The sequence below is a fragment of the Puma concolor genome, chromosome A3, assembly GCF_028749965.1.
Source record: "Puma concolor isolate L17-30 chromosome A3, mPumCon1.1.hap2, whole genome shotgun sequence".
Lineage (NCBI taxonomy): Eukaryota > Metazoa > Chordata > Mammalia > Carnivora > Felidae > Puma > Puma concolor.
Window position 1 is genome coordinate 54,785,901 of NC_141669.1, and position 21,656 is coordinate 54,807,556.

General features: G+C 41.3%; 2 protein-coding genes across 2 annotated transcripts in view; one reads left to right on the plus strand and one right to left on the minus strand.

Moving 5' to 3' along the window:
- ANTXR1 (ANTXR cell adhesion molecule 1) overlaps positions 1–21,656 on the minus strand; it is a 223,029-nt gene that overhangs the window by 158,345 nt on the left and 43,028 nt on the right. Inside the window, exons 4-8 of the mRNA XM_086700957.1 lie at positions 11,299–11,380; positions 10,679–10,712; positions 9,378–9,457; positions 6,198–6,266; positions 4,083–4,163 (exon numbers count right to left, since the gene is read on the minus strand). Of these exons, the coding sequence (XP_086557083.1) occupies positions 4,083–4,163; positions 6,198–6,266; positions 9,378–9,457; positions 10,679–10,712; positions 11,299–11,380 (346 nt within the window). The remainder of the gene's footprint in view (positions 1–4,082; positions 4,164–6,197; positions 6,267–9,377; positions 9,458–10,678; positions 10,713–11,298; positions 11,381–21,656) is intronic.
- The window catches only part of GKN2 (gastrokine 2), a 112,990-nt gene continuing 102,709 nt past the window's right edge, over positions 11,376–21,656 (plus strand). The window contains exon 1 of the mRNA XM_086700959.1: positions 11,376–11,754. Within this exon, the coding sequence (XP_086557085.1) occupies positions 11,740–11,754 (15 nt within the window). The 5' untranslated portion in view covers positions 11,376–11,739. The remainder of the gene's footprint in view (positions 11,755–21,656) is intronic.

The following is a 21,656-nucleotide window of genomic DNA, read 5'->3' on the forward strand; positions in this document are numbered from 1 at the left end:
TACATCTCCCTTAGAGTAGAAAGGACTGGGGAACGGTGAGAGACCAAAACATAGGAACCAGTTTGTGGAAGCAGAGAATCCTGGGATTTGCTGAATCCGGGCCCTGGATAATCAGCTCTTGGCAATCCAGTGGTAATTTTCCACTTCCTGACATTCGCGGCTAAGTATTATGGAAAGAGCAGGATCTCTGGAACCAGGCCGGGGTTCAAATTCCCCCTCTCAACCATTATAGGCAGGCAGACTTGGGGCAATTTCTCCGACCTTCCTGCACCTCAGATTCCTCACCTGTACAACTGGGATAAAACCTTCTTCAGAGAGTGGCTGTGGAAGCGTGCAGCAGAAATGCTGGTGGACAGAAGATGCTCTATGAGGCATTGCGATTTTGCTTTCTTGACAGGCTAACGTCACTATTGATACGGAGTGTGTGTTTATTCATTATTTAGAGGAGATACGGATAAACTGCCACGATTCTAGATTCCCTGCGAGTCTTCATTTCAGGCATCACTGTTCTATTGTCAGACTTTGTATTGGCTACAGGCTACAGGTTCCCACCGTCCTTAGAGTAAAATAGCATGGCCCTCTAGGCTGGGTGGGATGGAGCCTTTGCCTTCTCACTTCCGGTCCTGCCATTCTCCGCTTCAGCACTGCTCTCCTTTGATTCTGCTGTGCTCCATCATAGGGCTGTGCTCGGCCAGGAACGAACATGCCCATGTTCTTCCGGGGGATGGTGCTACCGCTTTATTCAGGTCAACTCTTCAAAGGGGCCTGGGCTCTTTGGCAATCCCTTTACTCTCCATCTTGGTAGTTTGTTACTACTGTTATGCCTTTTATCACAATGTTAACTATACATATTTGTTTAGTTACTTGTTCCTATGCATCCCTCCCACTAGCTGGTACGCTCCACCAGGCCAAGGGCTCCATCTACTTTACTTGTAGCTGAATGGCAAGAGTGTACTCTAGAAGGTTTTCAGCGAGTGCTGGATAAAAGAGTAAATATTAGCTTCTGCATCTTGATTTGGGATTTAAACATAAGGTCATTACGGGCTGGAAACCGTATGAACCATCTGAGCTTGCTGAGAGCTGCTCTGTACTCCTGTTTTGGATAATTAAGCCCAGCCCTATTTTATTATGAGAAAATAACCAGCCACAAAACAACATCCATGGGAACAATCTGGAGTAGATGCTTCCGATTGGGGGGTGGCAGAAAACAAGAGCTTTCTTTTTAGTATCCAGAGGAGAAATGAACCCACGTCTTAAAAATAGCCAACTGTAGGCCTTAATTATTTCTGTCTGGCTTGAGAAAGATGAGCCCTGCCATACTTGTCCCCTTTTCTCTGTCCAAGCAAATGAATTAACAACTGCCATAAACATGGGTTTCAAGTGTTGGAAGGAAGGAAACCACAAGCATAACTCCCAGATAAAAGCTCATAAGAATGTTATCATTCAGCTCAAGTTTGGAGACTGGAGTCTCAAGTTATTATTTTCCCCCCTGTTTTTGGGAGACCATTTTGTGGAAATTCCTTAAACAACTTTGGAGTTATTTCCTTTTTGGGGGTGGGAAGAGCTTTCCAAACATCCGGGCTCACATTGAGCTTGGGTGAGTTGCTAAGGTTGAAATATTCAAGGACAACATCAATTTGTGCAGATGGAAACAATTCTAATCCTTTGGGTAGGAACTGACTCTTGAATGATGTGGGCACACGGTTCATAGGAACCTTTGAAGAGGTAAGAGTTGTCCCTGTTCAGAATCCGGCCATCTGAAGGCAGGACTGTGCAGTAGCTGCAGGGGGCTCTTACCTCTAGATGTCCCCCCCCACCCCCTCCCATTCTTCTTCCTATACACATGGACACCGCCATCAGATTCTTTTCTTAAATATCACTTGTTAGATGTTCCAAATGTTTCAGTGATCACACCTACTAAGTTGGAATCAAAACTCCTTCAAAGCTTTTATCAGTCTGGTTCCAAACCAATGTCTAGGCTTATTTCTTATTACTCCTGATCCTTTACCCAAACTCTACCCCCAGACACACAGGTATCATTATTATTATTATTATTATTATTATTAATTATTATTCTCAAAGTATACCTTTCCTTTTCCCAGACTTTGGGCTGAGGTCATGTCATCTCTTCCCTGGTGCTACCCATCATTCCTCCTTGGTCTTTTATGGATTCAGGTCTGCCCCACCTTCTCATGATGGTTCAAGCCCACAAGAATCCACTTCTAAGCTTCATGATCAGCCCCAAACCTGCTATTAATCATGTTTTGCACCATGTGGGTATTGTTTTATATGTTTATTGCAGTTCTTGTTGCTTACATTACCAAGTATGCCACACTGATCCCAGAAATTATTCGGAGCAAGGTTCCCTCACCTGGGGATCCATTATTGGGACTGATAATTCTCTATCTCTCAATAATTGCCACTTTCTGGTGAAAGTAGTTCGAGTTGGTTTCTGTTCCTTATAAATAAACACACCTTGAATAAGATGACTGTCATCTGTACATATTTAAGGTAGGAGTTCCCAACCTGAGATGAGATTATTTTTCACAATTCTGAAAATTTAAGGTCACATGTATCAATGTTCTGAAAGTGCACCTGGGGGATTTATTAGCAAAAAACATTCAAGAAATGCAGATTCCTGAGCACCATCTCATACTGTCTGCAATAGAATCTTTTGGGGTAGGGCCTGAAAATTTGTATTGTGAACAAGGTTCCCAGGTGATTTTTATGTATGTTCAAGAAAATCTAGAGGTTTGGGGGAAGTTGACATTAACGTCCATTTTATGATGGGGAAGGGAAGTGGAAGAGGAAATGATTCATATGTCTTGAGTACCTATTATGTGCCTGGAAAAATATTGGGCAATTTTACCAGTGTTATCCCTTTTAATCCTCAAACAGGACTTACCACCAATCCCTTTTTTTAAAATAAGGAAACAAGTGAGATAACCCATCCAAGGATCTACAAATGGTTAAGCCATTGGGCCAGTATTTAAACTCAGATGACCAGCTCCAAAGGTTTTATTTCTCACCCTGCAGGAGTTCTTTACAAACCTTGGAGGGAGAGAGAGGGGGCCTGATGGTACAGCCACGTCGGAGGTTTCCTAGGTCAGTCTGGGGGAGCTGGACAGATCCTGGTACTGTCTAGTAACCTCTGGATTAAGACCTCCTTGACATCTGAAGGAGATAGTGATCCTCTGAGCTCTGAATTTGCATCCTGGACCCTGAGTCTAGAGTCTGGTGGGCTTCCACTAGAGAAACTGCTGGCCATCTGCCCAATCACAAAACCTAAAAGTGGAGGAAACAATGCTTCTAGACTTCATTACAGGTCCAGCACACAAACAGGCCTTCTGGCTGTGGCTTTCAAGACCAGCATCATCCAATAGTCCAGCTGAACCAAGGGCCTGGCTTACGTATGGCAGTAGAAAAGAGAGACCATGGAAGCCAGTGTCTTGTTCACTGACAGGAAAGGGGTGCTAAAAAACCACTTTCATGTGTGAGGGATTGTTCCATCCAACCTAGGTTGGGGTGGAAAGAAGGAATGGTGACTGTGAGACCTGGAGAACAATGAAGCCCTCATATGTGGGGACGATAGGTCTAAAGCTGTGGTTCCAGGAACATCACCTGAGAAGATCTTAAAAATCCTGCTCCACATGACCTCAGTAGGCAGCCAAGGTAAAGAACCACTGGTCAAAAGTACCTCCAGTGATCAAAAGATATAGATTGAGCCTGCAAATGCTCTGAAGGCAGTTTGCATTCAGTCATGGTTGGGAAAGCTGAGGTCAAGTGCACACCATCAACCAATGTTTCTAGTATGAGAACTGGAGGCACCTGAAGTCTGGCTTGCCACAGCACAGTTTCCTTCAATTTTTAATTTACCTTGTAGGGTAGAATTGGCATAGGAAAATGAGAAGAGAGACATGCGTGAAAGGCAGGAGGGAGAAGTGAGACATAACAGATAACAAAGATGTTCAGAGGAGTGCTGTCTCAAGCAGAGAACACCAGGGAGGAGATTGGGGAATTTTCAGTGGATCAAGGGTCAGAATGTGCCCAATGTCCAGTTTTAGAGGAAGTGCTCTACTCACCGAGTGGATGATGCCTTGCAGAGCCTGAAAGCCGTCATTTACAGGAAACACATGGTCCTTACTGTCCGCAATCCGGGCCAGCTGAGAACACAGCAAACGTACAAACACACATGGAGATATGTCAGGCTTGGCCACAGAGAATTTAGTCTAGGGGGCTCCATCTACTTTTAGAACCCGGAGGAACTTGAGGCCTTGGGCCTCACTGAAAAGCCCTTAGTAATAATGAGATTACCAGCAGCCTCTCTGGAGCAGGACTAGAGGATTGGCTCCAGCTTTTACATTTGTTTTAATACTTTTCTCCTTGGGACAAGAGGTAAGATTGCTCAGCTAGATGAACATTTGGCCTGGGTTGATGTATTTATGGATTTGGGGACAGGCCATTGGCTCATTTTTCTCCCATTCACTCAAATTTCTGTTGGCAACTGTGCTTGAATCAAATAGACTCAAATTTCCTTTCAGAGCAACTTTAAAAATAAATTCAAGCTTTGGTGTTGGGTGAGGTCAATGAATGGAGACCCTTACCTTTTGCCCAAATTGCTCATTGAGGAAAGGACCCTTGCAGTTGGTTTGGCTCTCCTGCTTTATGGAGCAGAGGACAGGAGAAAGGAAAATCTGATCTGTGGACTTTTCTACTCCAAATCTCTATAGTTCTGTCACTGCTAAGTCATAGTCAGTTCCAGGACTTCCACTGATTGCAAAAGTAACACATAATCAATGGGAAGTTTCAGAAAACCCAGGAGTGTTATAAAGGAAAAAAGTTTCTATCTACCTACCTACCTACCTACCTATCTATCTATCTATCTACCTACCTATCTATCTATCTGTCATCTATCTAACATCCATCCATCCATCATTTTTCTATTACTGTTAATTTGATACACTCTGTAGTCTTTCATACTTCCCCTACCCAAAGGTACACACTTATTTTAAAAGTGTACGCATACTCTTCCCACTATTTTGTAACCCTATTTTATTGACCTAATAACTTATTATAAGCATTCTTCCATGTCATTAAAGCAAAAAGAAATGATGAACTACATCGAGGAACATTTATATAAGTTGTTAGCAAAATTTCACATTTTGCATATATATACTAGTACATACTTTTTGTCCACTTGCCAATTACAACTGACCCTTGAACAACGGGTTTGAACTGAGTGGGTCCACTTAACATGTGATTTTTTAAAAATCGATACAGCACAATACTACAAATGCATTTTCCTTATGGTTTTCTCAACAACATTTTCTTTTGTCTAGCTTCTGTGTTATGAGAATACAGTATATAATGCATATAACATACAGAATATGCACTAATCAACTGTTTATATATTATTTCCAGTCAATAGTAGGCTGTTAGTAGTTCAGTTTTGGGAGAGTCAAAAGCTGTCCATGGATTTTTGACTTGCCATGAGGTTGGTACCACAACCCCTGCATTGTTCAAGACCCAACCATATGTTTATTTTCTCATATTGAAAATGCACTGAATTTCGGGGCGCCTGGGTGGCGCAGTCGGTTAAGCGTCCGACTTCAGCCAGGTCACGATCTCGCGTTCTGTGAGTTTGAGCCCCGCGTCGGGCTCTGGGCTGATGGCTCAGAGCCTGGAGCCTGTTTCCGATTCTGTGTCTCCCTCTCTCTCTGCCCCTCCCCCGTTCATGCTCTGTCTCTCTCTGTCCCAAAAATAAATTAAAAAAAACGTTGAAAAAAAAAATTAAAAAAAAAAAAAAAAGAAAATGCACTGAATTTCTAATGGGAGAAAAGAGATGTTTGACATTTAAACAAAATTAGATTCATTAAATTAAATGAAAAAAAAAAAACCCAACCAACAAGTTTTCTAATTTTATTCAGCTCTGTTTTGACACCTTGACAATTTAATATCTACCAAGAAAGTCAACCAAGGAAGATGCTGCCTGGATAGTCTGTGTGCAAAGGCCCCAAGTGCATTGGCATGGCTTCATGTCCCTTACACATCCAGTAATTCTCACCTACTCAACATTTGTGGAAAAATAACCTATCTAAGGAGTGTTTATGCTGCTGATATACCCTCTGCACGAATACATGTTCTCTATCTTCACAAGCTTAGTATACTCCCCAACCTGAGGAAATCCATGCACATACCTGTGTTTCATTGAAATCCTTCACACCGACACAGTAAACAATTGCACCAAGATCTCGGGATCTGTTAGCCTGGGTCAATGAAGAAAAGCCATTAGAAAGAGAAGTGGCAAACATACTCCTTTTGGGTTAACCAGACTAACTTCCATGATCAGGTATTTATTTATTTATTTAAAAAAACTTTTTTTAATGTTTCCTTATTTTGGAGACAGAGAGACAGAGCACGAGTGGAGGAGGGACAGAGTACCTGAAGCAGGCTCCAGGCTCCGTGCTGTCAGCACAAAGCCCAATGCGGGGCTTGAACTCATGAACTGTGAGATTGTGACCTGAGCTGAAGTCAGACGCTCAGCCGACTGAGCCACCCAGGTGCCCCAATGATCAGCTTTTATTAAGCACTCCCTATGTGCCAGATACCATCATGGGAAGGGCAATCCCTGTTCCCAAGGAGCTCATTCTCCAGTAAACATCGCAACCTAATGTAATGTGTGATGGACATGAGGGGAGTGATTAGTCTAACAGGAAGCACTAGGAAAGAGCCATGGAAGTAGAGTCTTGATGAAAAGATTTGAAAGACTGGGGGGTGGGGTGGGGGGGGAGGGGGAGGGTAGGAAAAGGGACTGTAGGCTAAGGTAAGTCTTATAAAATATTCTGGGGAAATTATTATTCTTTTCCTCTGAAGAATTTTTATTGACATATTTTTCTTCCTCTGTAATAGCAGCATGGTATTAATAGAAAGGATGTGATCTTTGGAACCCGATATATCTAGGTTTGGCTTTGCTCTGCAAAGTGTTTGAAGATTCAACAAGATAACATATGCAGAACTCCCTATACAAGGCCTAGAACAACACAGATACTTATAAATGTCAGCACCCTTTGTGAATAAGGCCTTTTTCGTTCCCATAAAATACACTGGCTTAATGGTATGGGAATTACGGTCTATATTTGAATAGGTGAACCCATGACCTTATTTACAATTAAGGATTGTGAGGACAACATAATGAATTAACATCCATATTTTGGCTTGATTTTAATATTTGCTTTAGTAAAGGCTCTGATATCTTATTTCCAGGTTCTTCTGTGTTTCAGAATAGAAAATAAAAATTGGAAATCATTGGAATACATAGTAGGTGCTTAATAAACCATTGGTAGTAAACATGTAGTAGGTGCTCAATGTATGCATACTGATTTGAATTGTGCTCCTCTCCCATCCCTCACGTTAGTATTCAGACCTACTTGGTATTCATATATATATACATATATATATCTTTTTTCCTTCATGTTCCAAATATGCCTTGTTGCTTTAAGGATAAAACAAACGTTTAGACACAGTCTAGCTCCAGACTTATCTGTAATAACTTCTGTGACTTTTCCCCTCTAGTTGGATTTTATATAGGATTATCAAAAATGGGATGATTTATTTCTTTATATATCTTGGGCTTTATCTTACTTTTTCAAAAAGCCTCCTTCTCTTGGCACTGGCACTCCAAATATTTTTCCAAATTTGTATGCGCCATACCTAAAATTCTTTTCTACTAACCCCTATTTTAAGCCTCTGACATCCATCATTTATTTTATATTCAGTTACTTCCTTATTAGGGTTTTTACTTTATTTTGATGATTGTTTAGCACCCAAAATAAGCATTCTGCATTCCCATTGTATAGTTAGTTTCAACTTCAGAATATAGAAATATATTACTTTCCAAATGCTCAGGCAGGGTCTGTCACATTTACTTGTGTGTTTCCCCATTGTGAAAGATCTTTTGTACTAGTTATGGGTAGGGGGGAAGTAACGTGTTTACCTTTGCCCTTTCCTCATGCCCTTTCCTAGAAGAGGCTTCCAAAAGCCAAACATCATTACGTGGTAAGTAATGGGCAGCAACTTTACCTATTTCCCTAGTATCAGGCAAAGTGCCCAACACATGCTGAGCTCTCAGTTAACACTGAAGGAATGAATGAATGAATGAATGAATGAATGAACAAACGAATGAATGAATGTATACTTATTTGCCAAGAGAGCTGAATTTAAATCAAACAATGGTCAAGAACTTGAGGTAAGTGTAATGCTCTAATTAACTGCTCCCCCAGAGGCCAGCATGTCCTTCCTCACTGCCTTTTTCCTTATTGTATTTCTTTCTAACTTGGTCCGAATGAACCTTTGTCACCTTGTTGGTAATGGTGAACTAGCTTCTTGGGCCAATTATACATGTAGTTCAAATCTAAGACTAAAAAGGAAAGGATTTCCTAAATATAAGCATTACTTTTCAATTCCTGAATAAATACATAAATATAAAAGAGTTTCCTGAAACTCTTTTTTTTTTTTTTTTAAATATTTTTTTTCAACGTTTTTTATTTATTTTTGGGACAGAGAGAGACAGAGCATGAACAGGGGAGGGGCAGAGAGAGAGGGAGACACAGATTCGGAAACAGGCTCCAGGCTCCGAGCCATCAGCCCAGAGCCCGACGCGGGGCTCGAACTCACGGACCGCGAGATCGTGACCTGGCTGAAGTCGGACGCTTAACCGACTGCGCCACCCAGGCGCCCCGTGAAACTCTTTATACAAACCGAAGGCTTCATGTAGAATCTTTCACTTGCTTTAAACAGTACTTTTTTCTTTCACTTGCTTTGAAGAGCACTTTTTGAGAACATAAAGAAAAGGAAGAAGAAACACTGCAGGAGCAATTACAATGTCCCTTGTACCAATTAATGTTTGACTTCGCTTCTCAGAGTGAGAATCTCCATGATTAATATGTTCTAACAAGACTGGCTCTTACATATGTCAAGTACTTCTTTTCCCTCCTCCTGTTTTTAGGAGAAATGGAGGGAAAATGGTACCAATGTTTTTGTTTAAAAGTGATATATAGTATTTCAAAACTGCCGGATAAATATAATGCTTTCAATAAAGTCATAGTAGACAACTCTTATCCCTCCAAACACAGAGTAATAGGCGAATATTTTGAAAGGGGAAAATATCTATCATGTGTAAGATACAAGGGTTCACTTTTTAAAAATGAATTATTACTACGATTATTATTATTATTTTTTTTACAAATGACACCTATTTTACCCAGGGATTTTACAAAGACACCGATCATGTTGTCTGAGTAGAAAGACTGCAGCCCATTTGAGGAGGAAGAAGCCTTGTTTCCATGTCTGTGTTAGATACAGCCCAGGCCATTGCTTACCTCCCTCTCTGAATAGAAAAAGAGGTCTTCATGGAGTTCCCCATCGGTCAAAGCAATGATGACGCTGGCCGTCCTGTATCCTGCTCAACACAACACAGACCCACTCAGTCCATCCCGCCGCACGCAGGGAAACCCCCTCAGCCCTGGGGTTGATCTCTTATAAGCTCAGTCACCTGAGGTCAATATCGTGAGAACCAGCAACTTTTTTTTCAGGACTAGAAGCAAGTTCAGCATGGAGAAGCATGCATCTTCGTGTGGGGACCACTCTTGGGGGAGTAGGTTTTGTTTGTGGATCTCTCAGTCTTATCTCAAAAAATGGCCAAACCTGCTGAAATGGTCCCTGGACTGATATCTGGGAGTAGCTTCGGTGAATCAAATTTCTATTATTTTCTATTAACAGTCCATGTGACTGAGGTCAAGGCCTGGGAGGAAACTCTACCACCTGGGCTGTTCAGGAGTCTTTCTCACATGCTGTAGTTGACCTTATACATCACCCCTTGAAGAAGTGGGCAAGGAGTTATAGCCATCATGATTTACAAGCTGAATGGAAGTTATCATAGCAGTTGGCAAAACCTACTAGAATTCTTTCAGTGATTTTTAGACTTCTAGTAACATTGCTGATGATTGGTTTATACTAACAAGTGTTTGTGTCGATACCGGGTCTGTTCTATTTGTTGTAGTTGAGAGGGAAATAGGAAGTAGATACCTCTACAGGCTTGGGAGAAAAGTCCCCACTGTAATATTGGATCTCTTTCAAAAGATTTGCCTCAGATAAAGAAATACTATCCATGAAGGACACTGCAGTAATAGTAATAACAGCTAAAATTATAACAAGTATTTTTTCTATATGTTAAATACTCTGTTAAGTACATCGTATGCATTTTTTTTTCATGTAAATCACACTGGTATCTTCATCTTAATATCATATCCAATCACAGTAGTGAAGAGGCTTGGAGCTTGGGAATGGACAAAAAAAAAATTAAATTTGACATAAGAATCCAAGACTTTACTAACCTTTCCCAGTATTTATTAGTTTAATGAATTCAACATGCAAGCTGTTCATGGGCATTATAGACTGTGGCCCATAATTTTTTCATTATTTTTATATAACTCTTTTTGGCATCAACAAGACAGAATTTGACCTGGTGTGCATCACCTTGCTATACATTTCCTTCTATGTGATGATCTGTGTAGGGTTATGGGCAATGTCACATAAACCTGTTGTAACATGAAATTACTGAGACACTTTATCAGAAGCAAACACAGAAAAAAAAGTTTGATAATTCATATTATTGTCTCACCTTGACTGTTTTCATAATAAATCTGCTCACTGGCCTGAAAAACACACGGAAGAGACATTAGACACACAGCCTCTGTTTGCCATTCCGAGCTCCATAGTGGGCAGCGGGCTCTGGTGCTCGATATATAGGCTGGCTCGGTCTTGATTCTTTATGCGATGCACCCAGGCTTCGCTCAAATACCAATCGACGGCATTCATCTGAAGTTACCCTGACACTTAACCCATATACCTGTGAACGTGGATCCATGTCTTACTTGTCACAGACTTGGACCTGTCTTCCTTAAGACTGAAGTCATTGACATTCTGTCTCAACCATCATTTCTATATGATGCACCATATAGAAAAGTTTACCCCGGGAATGCCGGGGACTTGTGTGTGGCATGATTCGTAAGTGTCAGCCAAGCATTAGCTAACAAGTCCTGTACCAGGATCAGGGAAGAATCAAGGAAACTCACTTCTTTTGGATAGGGTTAACAGTGTACAAGCTTGCGGGAAAAATTTGTTTACCTTCTTGCCATTGGGTGTTGTTCTGGTACATGTGTCTTATCTCATCAGCCAACCTTATGTTAATGTTTCCCTGTCACACTTTATATTTAGAGTGGAAAACGGTTTTAAAATTACCCTTTCAAATCCTTCATGCATGTAAGTGTCTCCTCCCGGCAGGACCTTCTGGAGTTCTTCTAGGCCCTGACGGATCTGTTCCCTGAAATCCAAAGACACCCTGTTAGTCTTCTTAGAGCCTCTTATGCTTTCCTGTGGATAGACAGATGCATTAACCTTTATCTCGTCTCTGTGGGTACTGCCATATTATCCCAACGGTCCCCCAAAAGCCTATCGGAGAAAAAGTCTTTATAGTACGTTATCCATTCAGGGTCAGCCGTAGTGCGGGGTAAGTGAAATCTCAAGGATTGAGAGAAAGGAGCCTTTTGCAGGAATATCCACCTGCTCAGAAGAGTTTTCTGTCCTTAACGGGACAAAGTTTTCATTCTACATTGGAGATGAATCCTAAAATGCAACTGCTCCTGAGGGGACACACGACAACTCAGGCAACTTTATATCAAGATGCAAATGGCTCATGTGAGTTGGAAAGAGGGGAACACCAAGAGCTCAGGGCAAGGCTGCCACAGGGACCGCGGGTGGGAGTGGCAGGCGTCCGGAGCAAACTCTGCCACCCGCACGGATGTGCCAAAGGAAACCATGTAGTCAGCTTTGAAAATAAAAGTCCAGGCAATCTACGCTTTCCAGGACAGCCAAGAGTGTTTTCTATGGGCTGGTGCCTGTGTTTTCTTACTCTGGTTGCTCAAGGTGGTGGGGGAGGGTAGAAAGGGGAAGTGGTTATGGCACTGGGAAAACGTCCAACTGGTAGTGGGAAATGTGGATGGTCTGGGGACCAAAATGAATCTTTGTGGACCATTCTCTCTGGGACTTAAGATTCTATATCCATGTTCCTGTCTTTTAAATAGCTCCATACCATGCTCAAAGGGCAAGAAAGTGTAATTTATTCCTTCCTTCCTTCCCTTCTTCCTTCCTTCCTCCCTTCCTTCCTTCTTCCCTCCCTCCCTCCTTCCTTTTTTTTTTTTTTTTTTTGTGGGAAGAGAGAGCATGAGCAGGGGAGAGGGGCAGAGGGAGAGAGAAAACCCAAGTGGGGCAGGCTCCAAGTTGTCAGCAGGGAGCCCAAGGTGGGGCTCCATCTCACCACCATGAGATCATGACCTGAGCTCAAATCAAGAGTCGGATGCTTAACTGGCTGAGCCACCCAGGTGCTCCTGTCTACTTTTCTTATCAGTGCCCAGATATCAGACCACATGCCCAGTTGCCCAAGTCAGAAACCAGAAGCCTTCCTGGATCGTCCACCTTCACTCTCCTCTCTCCTTCCTCTCCCCTACATAATCTGCCATCAAGTCCATCAGTGCTACTCTAGACTACTTCTCTACTTCTCTATCTCTTCTGCCAATGCCACGGTCTGAGCCATCAGCATCTCTTTCCTAGACCATTAAGACACTTGCTATCTTTTGACTGCCCTCTTGCCCTTCTTCCATTCATTCTCCACATGGCTGTCATAATATTCTTAAAATACAGATCAAAACATGCCATTCAGTCTCCTCCTCAAAATCCTTCAATAGCACTTGATTACACTTGGTATAAAATCTGAAATCCTTGCCATGGCTTCCAGGGTGTATATGGGATGACTTCTCTGCATCCCTGTTCAGCCTTATCTGTATGACTTTGCCCCCAGTCTCCTCACTTGAGCCCCGTGCCCCCCACCCAAGTCTTCCCAAGCAACTTTCTTCAACAGGCCCTTGACGCCTGCAATCACTGCTGCTTGTGGACCGAAGATACCATTTGTCTAGCTCTTCACTGGGCTAATTGTTACCCAGACTTCAGTCCCAACCTAAATGTCAGTTGCTCAAAGTAGCTTTCTTTATTTGACTTCCCCTATTCAGATTTACTCCCTCAATTAGGCTTTCTCATGGCACCCAACAATTTTCGTTTCATAGCACTTAGGGCATTTTATAACCAATAACATCTGATTATGTCATGATTTGTTTAGCTACCACCCTCCCCTTACCAGTTCTAGACTCGAATTCAACGCTGTTGTTTGGTGATAGGAAAGGGCATATATCTGTGCATTAGAAGGGGAGATAAAGATGAAAGCCGTGTCCCTCACTGCTGCCACCATTGGGCGGGAAGAGGGTGGCATTATCAGTCACCCAGCAGGAGGCAGTATTGCCCTGCCAGTCAGCAGTTTCGTGAGGGTAATGACAATGGCAGTGTGGCAAGAGGGTGAGACTGGGATACGAAGGTGAGGTTGGGATAGGAAAATGGGCGTTTGTTCCCGAGCACACAGAGGTGGCACATGGAGCCCCTCAGAATAGTTGGGAGCACTAAGGAGGAGGGGCTAATCTGATAATTAGGTGAGAAAGATTGGGAATTAAAAGTAAATGTGAAAAAGAAAAGCAAATGTGGTCTTATCTTTGTGAAGTTTGGGACATTTTGGCAACACTAAAATTGGAATATTACGTTAAGGCTGAAGCTTAAAAAAAGAGGGTTAAAAAAGGCATCCTGGGGGTGTGGAAAAGGTTCCTTGGCTTCATTGTATTTTTTCTTTGCCAAATAAAGTCTGGGAACCGGGGTGTTTTCTCTAAGCCTATTTCCTTTACTTTACAAGTATTTTCTTGAGCTTTCCATTTTTTTGGTACCAGAACAAGCGAAAGCTGTTTTGGAAAATGTCCTTCTCGTTGACACTTGGTGCCTGGCAAGATAGGAGCTCACGAGGCCCAGGCAGCGATCACAATCTCTCCATAAAATACCCTTCCTCTTTAGAAGATCAAATGACTTATGGCCCCCACCTCCCTACTCCCTTCGTCTTCTCTAAGCACCTACAACATCTAAGCAAACAAAACAGATGGTTTCATGGGAATGGTGGGTTGGTTTTAATTGTGGGACAATAGAACTATTAATAAGGGCCTATTTTTTTAAATGCTCTCTTAGAAACGGAAGCAAACTGGGAGAAAGATCTTTGAAAGGGGTTGATAAGAACCTCTCTGAGGATTTGGTTATTACCAAATGAAATGTTATCTTCCTGGGAAATGAGAGAGGCAGGGAATCCTACAGAGAGGCTGCTATTAAAGAGTCTCCTGTTTTCCTTAGCGGTTTCATGTCTGCCAGTGTTTCTACATATAAGTGAAGGGTTTTCAGGCCACATGTCTTGTGTTTCTTGTACAATCCCTGCAACGCTTAATGATGGGCACAGAGTAGATGATCTGTTGTCGAATGAATGGTTCCAGCTTAGATGCATCCATGCATCCATTCTTTCATTTCCCCAACTATTTGCTGAGCATGCACCATGCACCCGTCACCACACTGGTTGGTAGGGGTAGGAGGTGGGAGGAACAGTCACAGTATCTGCTGTACTTTCTGTTGCCTTGGGAACAGTGAATTTTCCCATACTTAATGAAGATTACTTTCCGAGATTCTGGTTGTGATGTGACATTTAGATATTATTTTCCGACGAAAACATTAAACGATCGACACACTTAAGCACGTCAAGAAGCATTTCATTCAACAAGCTTTTCTCCCAAGTGTCCTAGTGATGTTCCTACTGCAAAATCCTCCTTGGGCTTATGCAATGTCTACCACATTTTCAGTCTATAAAACAGTCTCCACTGCCACCCCAAAATAACCCAACATCAGTTCTGCATTGTCGACTTCTTGCCTCTTAGTAAAAGAGCTTCTGTGGAATTGGACTTTTATCAACTGTCCGGCAGTTATTGGCTTCGGAGCCTCAACTTATATTGTAAGCACACATCACTATTTATTACCACTAATGCTGCCTTTACAACATTTCCAGATGGACTTATGCCTCCAGTTGCTGAGTGAGCAGAACAGAGTGAACAGAACAAGAGATCATAGATTAATTAAAGACATTTTCTTGCTACTTTTGGAGTCATAATGTTTTACAGTCAACTCTAATCATTTGTTTATAATGTATATAAATCATAGCCTCTTTGGGGCTTTTACCTAAGGAGAGGCCAACATGGTTAATAATTTCATGATGCATGCTGAACCAAAGATCCTTTTCTGTCTCTGTATATATATTTTTAGTGAGCTATAATTTATATACAGTAATCCATACAGATATTTATTCATTTCCTTTATAATTGCTGGATTTCTTTCTGTAAAGTTGTCATAATATTCCTTCAATACCTTTTAACATCTGTAGGATCTGTAGTAACATCTTCTCTGTAGCATGCTCTATGGATTACAATTTCCATCCTTACTTTATATAACAGGCTACCATAAGTTGATATTATGCCACTTCTCATATAATTAAAGAACCCTCTAATATTCTTCCATATATCACCTCTCACCCCTTATGCTACTATTGTCATATATTCTACTTTTGTATATGAAATAAGCTCAAAAATACAGTCATTATATCTATCTTAAACAATCATCATTTTATGAAACTAAGAAAATGTTTATCATTTCTGTTATTCCTCCTTCCTTTTTTTGTAGATCTAGTTTACATCTGGTATCATTTTCCTTTAGCCTGAAGAATTCCTTTAGCAGTCTTTTTTTTTTTTTTGGTGCAGGTTTGCTGGTGATGACTTTTTCAGGCTTTTTTTTCCTTTTAATGTCTTAATTTTTGTCTGTAATTTTAAGGTTATTCACTAGATATAGAATTCTAAGTTGTCTTTATTTCATTTCATCTTTTTAAAGACATCAATTTGTTGTCTTCTGGGTTGCATGTCTTTTTTTTTTTTTTTCTGATGAAAAGTAAGTGATTTTCATTGTTGCTTCTCTCCTTGTAATATATCTTTTCCCTTCTCCCTATGTTGTAAGGTTATCTCTTTATTCTGGTTTTCAGAAATTCAACTATTTTGACTTAGGTGATGGTATTTATTTATTTATTTGTTCTTATTTTTTGTATTTGTCCTGCTTGGGGTTCTTTGAGATTTTTGAATCTTTGTGCAGAATACCATGTTCAGTACTCCAATTACACATATATTAGACCACTTGATATTATCCCACAAATCATAGGAGCTGGTTCATCTCCCCACTCTGCCTCCTGATCCTTTTTCTGTCTCTTTCAGTTAAAAAATTTTTTTAAGTGTATTTATCTTGAGAGAGAGAGAGAGAGAGAGAGAGAGCACGAGTGGGGGAGAGGGGCAGAGAGAAAGAGAGACAGAATCCCAAATAGGCTTCACAACATCAGCACAGAGCCTGATGTGGGGCTTGAACTCACTGTGAGATCATGACCTGAGCTGAGATCAAGAGTCAGACACTTAACTGACTGCCATCAAGGTGTTCCGTGTCTCTTTCAGTTTCGATAATTTCTATTAACCTGTTTTTAAGTTTATCAATCACTTTTCTGCAGATGTTGTATTTTTCAATTCCATAGTTTTCACTTGGTTCTTCAGAATTTTCTTTTTTTTTTCTTTCTGATATCCTGTGTCTCCATTATATTCACCTTTTCCTGTAAATTCTTTAACATGTTTATAATAGTTGCTTTAAATCCCTGTCTGATAATTCCAACCATTGAATGATCTATGGTTTGCTTCCATTACTGTGTTTTTTCTTGATTATGGGTCACATTTTCCTGCTCTTTTCCCATGCCTCATAATCTTTTAATTTGTGTTTCAAACATTGTGAGTAAAAACAAAACAAAACAAAACAAAACAGTGGAAACTTAGGTACAACATTGATTTGTTTTGTTCACTCACTGCAGACTCTTTTATCTTTGTAAGCTAGCGTGGTGGGGGCTGGGAGAGCTGATTATTTAGATTCCTCCTTGAGTTAAGTTGAGCTTGGGTTGGGTCACAGCTTTAATTAGAGTATGTTCCCTGTTATTAGCCTAATTCTCAGACTTCTGCCCTGCCCTGCCTTTGTGGTCTTTTCAGTATTTGAGTTGGGAGTGAGCTGGGTGCAGCTTCAGTTATTTTTCTGCTTGGCTTTTGGATTCAACCCTGATAGAACTTCAGAATTCAAGCACTGCAAAGATCCATAGGATCATGCAATTTCTCTTTCCTTTTCAGCAAAAAAGTAAAAAAGCAGTTCCACTGCTACTTTCTTGGAAAAAATGCAGAGGTGCAGGTGAGCTGGAGAATTATCAGACAGATTTTTTTTTTTTTCATTTGGGGCTCCTTCAGATAATCCATCCCTCTGGCACACATTGTTGAATAACAATGTCAGTTCAGCTGACTTTTCCTCATCTCTGAGAAGTCTCTGTCCATGGCTAAACTACTTTTCCAATTGCCCATACCCAGACCACATCCATTACCAAGTATGGAAGCTTCTGTAGATTTCTGCTCAGCTATAAAGGGCTTGTTCATCAGTGCTTCCTGTGTGTCTGCTAGCCCCATAGAAACATATGAATTTTATTTCATCGGGACTTTTCTGGTTGACCATGGAAATGAAGGTTCTCCACATTCCTCTACATCCTAACCAGAAGCAGAAATACTGTGAAGGCTTTTTCTAAATATTTGTGACTACACATTTGTTTCAAGTCAGGAAGAAAAAAAACTAGAGGCTGGCTACCAGCATATAAATATACTCTAGTATCTCTCATCTTAAAAAAAAAAAATCATCTGTGACCCCACATCTCCTTCTAGCTATTGACCAATTTGTTTGCATTTCTCTTCACAGCACAACTTCCTGAAATAGTACTTGCTTCCCCACTTCCCTGTCTTTCTTGGTGCAGACTTTCTTCAAATGTAGAGTGATCCAGAGATTACTGTTGTTCTGTCTGTTCATAGCACATGAGCAAGACAGAAAAACTTGCTGAAAGCTTTGCGTGCATGGTGGGGCATGCCAACTGGTGGATGGCCAGCTTTTCTCAACAGGCTTCTTGGTTGGGGACCCTCAAACATCAGTGTATGTAAATTCCTCTGCCCCCCACTCCCCCACCCCGAGATATTTATTTCTACATAAAAGTAGTTTTCAAACTCTTTCCTTACTTGTTAGTCTGGAATTGACAAGGGGGAGGGCTGGAAGCAATCACATTTGTTATGCAGATGTCTTCATAACTTTCCCTGGCCTGGTGTCTGATGGTGAAACCATCTTTGTCTAATTTTGCCAGAGAATAAACCTCTCTTCTTTGGTGCAGCTAGAGAAGAGGTAATTTTCACAGGTAGTGGAGGTGGTGGTTCTGAAGGTTGAACAGCTCCTTAGATAAACTCTGAAACAATATTCCAGTTTTCACCTTGTTAGCCCTTCCTTGCTTTCTGCAGTATCTGACAGTTCCAGGTTTTGATCTTTCTAGGGTTCTGCTAGGCTTCAGACTTGTTTCTCTTCAGCATCTCATTCTGCAGGATTATATTTGACTTTTCTCCATATTGCTTGCTTCTTTTGTCACTCCTCTGTCCTCTTTCTGCCCTCATATGTATAGTGTTCTTATGGCTTACTATTTCTTAGAGTCCTCAAAGATGGGCTTTGTGGTTTTGTTTCACATTCTCCTGGTTTTGGGGTGCTTTTCATGACAGAAAGGGTAAAAATGTCTTTATCCCCATTCGAAAATGGAAAACTTTCCCTTCTAACCCATTCTTCTCTGACTTTTATCTCCATGTCTCTGCTGGTCCCCAACCATCTCCACGTTGCCAACCCAATAGTCACCTCCCTGGCTTCTTCTTACTCAACCTCTTATAACATCAGACACAGTTATCCTCTCCTTCAAGCTAAAATGCTTTCTTTTCTTGATTTCCATTATGGTGTGCACTCTTTATCTCCCTAATCAGTTGTTCTTTCTCATATTTCACTTGTAGGGTTTCCTTCTCCTCTAGAACTCTGAAGATTGAGTGACCCAGAACTCCCCTCAGACTTCCCCCATTCCCAACACCTACACTGTTTTACAAGGTAGTTAATTTCATTCTTCCCAAGACTTTGGTGCTAATCAAGGGAGCATGCCCTGCGGAAGAAGATAGACTTGAGATTCAATCTTACTTCTGCCACTTCCTAGGGATGTCAACTTTAGATTTCTCAAATGTAAAAATGAAGGTGTGGAACTGTAAGATATAGTGGCTCCCTTCCAGCTCAGAATACTGTATCTGATTTTATGCAGGGACTAAAGAGCCTGGGCATCTGCTGGGAACCGGAAAGGCTATACTCGGCAGATAGGAGTAGTCCACAGGGTGGCACAGGGTCAAGTGCAAACCTGTAACTGAAGTTCACTAAGAGGAGCCCATCAGGGAATTTCCAAAGGTTTAAGCCTAAGGCGGCATAAAGAATAGGAGTGATGGTTTAATCACAGGGCAACATGATGAATTTGTCCAAACAAACTCCTCCTTACACAACTCTGTTTTGGTTGGTTATTCATTCATGCAGTGGTTTTCGCCATGCAGGTCCCTATGGTACCACTTCACTTTCAAAATGAATCTCTGTAACTTTCCCATCACTAAATCCCTTTTCCCTTATTGAGCCAAATTCTGCAGGTGGGAGTGGTGGAAAGTGGGTTCTGTATTCAGGGTTTCACAAATACATAGCTTTCTCCTGTGAGAACCTTCTGTTCCATGTTCCTCTTAGTTCAATGAGGACTAGGTCTCTTTGGGTGCTGGTAGTAACTAAAATGGTCAGGTTGAGATACTTGAGCCCAGGACCACTGACCACAACAAGTGTTTGCAGAGGCATAAGATGGAATGGCACTCTGCCAAGTCCTGTGCAACAGAGACTGTGGAGCCCAGATTCGCCTTCTTGGATGGAAGCTGAAAGTGCCCCAGGGGAGATGATAGGCAAGCATCTTGTTTTGGTCAGACCACATTTCTTTAAGTATAGGCTGGTGGAAGTTACAGTTTCTTCCAAAGATAAGACTTCCCTGTCACACTTTGGAGCAATGTTGGGCTGGTGGCAGGAGGAGGTAGAAGTTATGTTCACACCAGATAACCCAACCCACAAGTCATGGGTGGGCAAAATCTGTTTGAAAAGAAGAGTTGGAGGATAAAACAAATGTCGAGAGGCAATGAGAACTCTTATAAATCACTAATGAGAATGAAAATTGGTGCAGCCCCTTTGGAGAACAATGAAATCATGCCTAGTGAAGCTATACATTCACATACCACAAGACCTAGCAATTCAATCCCTAGTTGTATATCAGAGAGAAATTCTTGCTTTTGACCCCCAAGGGGACAGGTATAAGAATGTTGATTGCAAGTTTGTTTATGACAACAAAGAGTTAGAAATAAACTAACTGTCCATGAAGAAGAGAACAGATAAGTACCTGATGGTACCTCATAGCCATACAGTATGATGCAAGAGAAAAGTATATATTAGTTAAGATGAACCAAGCACAGCTATGTGTATCTTCACAGAAAAAGTCTTAAAAACATGATGTTACGTGTAAAAGCATGTTCAAGAAAAATACATACAATATGATCATTTATTATAGAGTTTCATCTGAAAAATATAATGTATTGCTCACAGGTATACAAAAATATTCAGCATCCGTTAGAATGATAAGCCCCAAATTCAGGATGGTGATTATCTCTAGTGAGGAAAAAGAAAGGGGAATGTACACAGAGGTGTCAACCCCCGCAATATTTTGTTTCATAAGCTTGGTGGTGGATAATGGGTCTACTATGCTTTTTTGGTATACTTTTGTTACATGTGAAATATTTAATAATTTAAAAAAATTGTGGAGGGTAAGTAGCGCAGTTCATGAGGAGGCAGTCAGAGCTGCTCAAGGGCAGCAGGACATCTTAGGCTTAGCCCTAGAGGCCAAGGGCTATGAGGTGATGGGCAGGCGGTGCTGTGGCGCTAGCCTATGTCGGCCGATAGTGGTTTGCCGTTGCCAGGCCACTGAGAACCAGTTGGTTTTGGCTGTCTTGCTTCATTCAGATCTGAGCACCCTACCGTTCTCTGGTTCCACTGCCCACTTGGGTCGTCTGTCCTGCTGGCTTCATCCTGACAAGAATGTTTCTCCAAGCTGCTCTGTCAGATTTTATTATATCTGTGTGCCTGCCACACGCGGGACAGCAGGTGAGGAAGGGAGGTGATATTTCCTGAGCATCTGGGCTGTGCCAGGGTCTCTGCCAGGCACTTTCCATACAGTAATTTACAAAAGCCTCACAGCAACACCACAAGGTGGGCGTCATTATCTTCATCGTACGTTTGAGAAAAGAGATTCAGGGAAGTGCAGTAACATGCTGTGCTGGGGGAGCCCAGACTGGAACCCAAACTGATCTGGGTACAAAGTCTGTATTGTCTCTACTGCATCTGGGGTGTCCATACTTGGACTAGGACAGCTTACTGTACACAAAGACACAGGATACACACACACACACACACACACACACACACACTATGTGTATGTATTTTTTTCAGAGTGTAAGTTGTACTCTATTATTTGGGAAAGACCTCAACATGATTTTTATATAAAATCTAAACATTGGTATATTATTAAATAGGATACAAATGTACATGCATTTTAAAGATGAAAGGGTATTGAAGAAAAAGTTTGCTTTTGATAAGCCAATTCAAAATATATG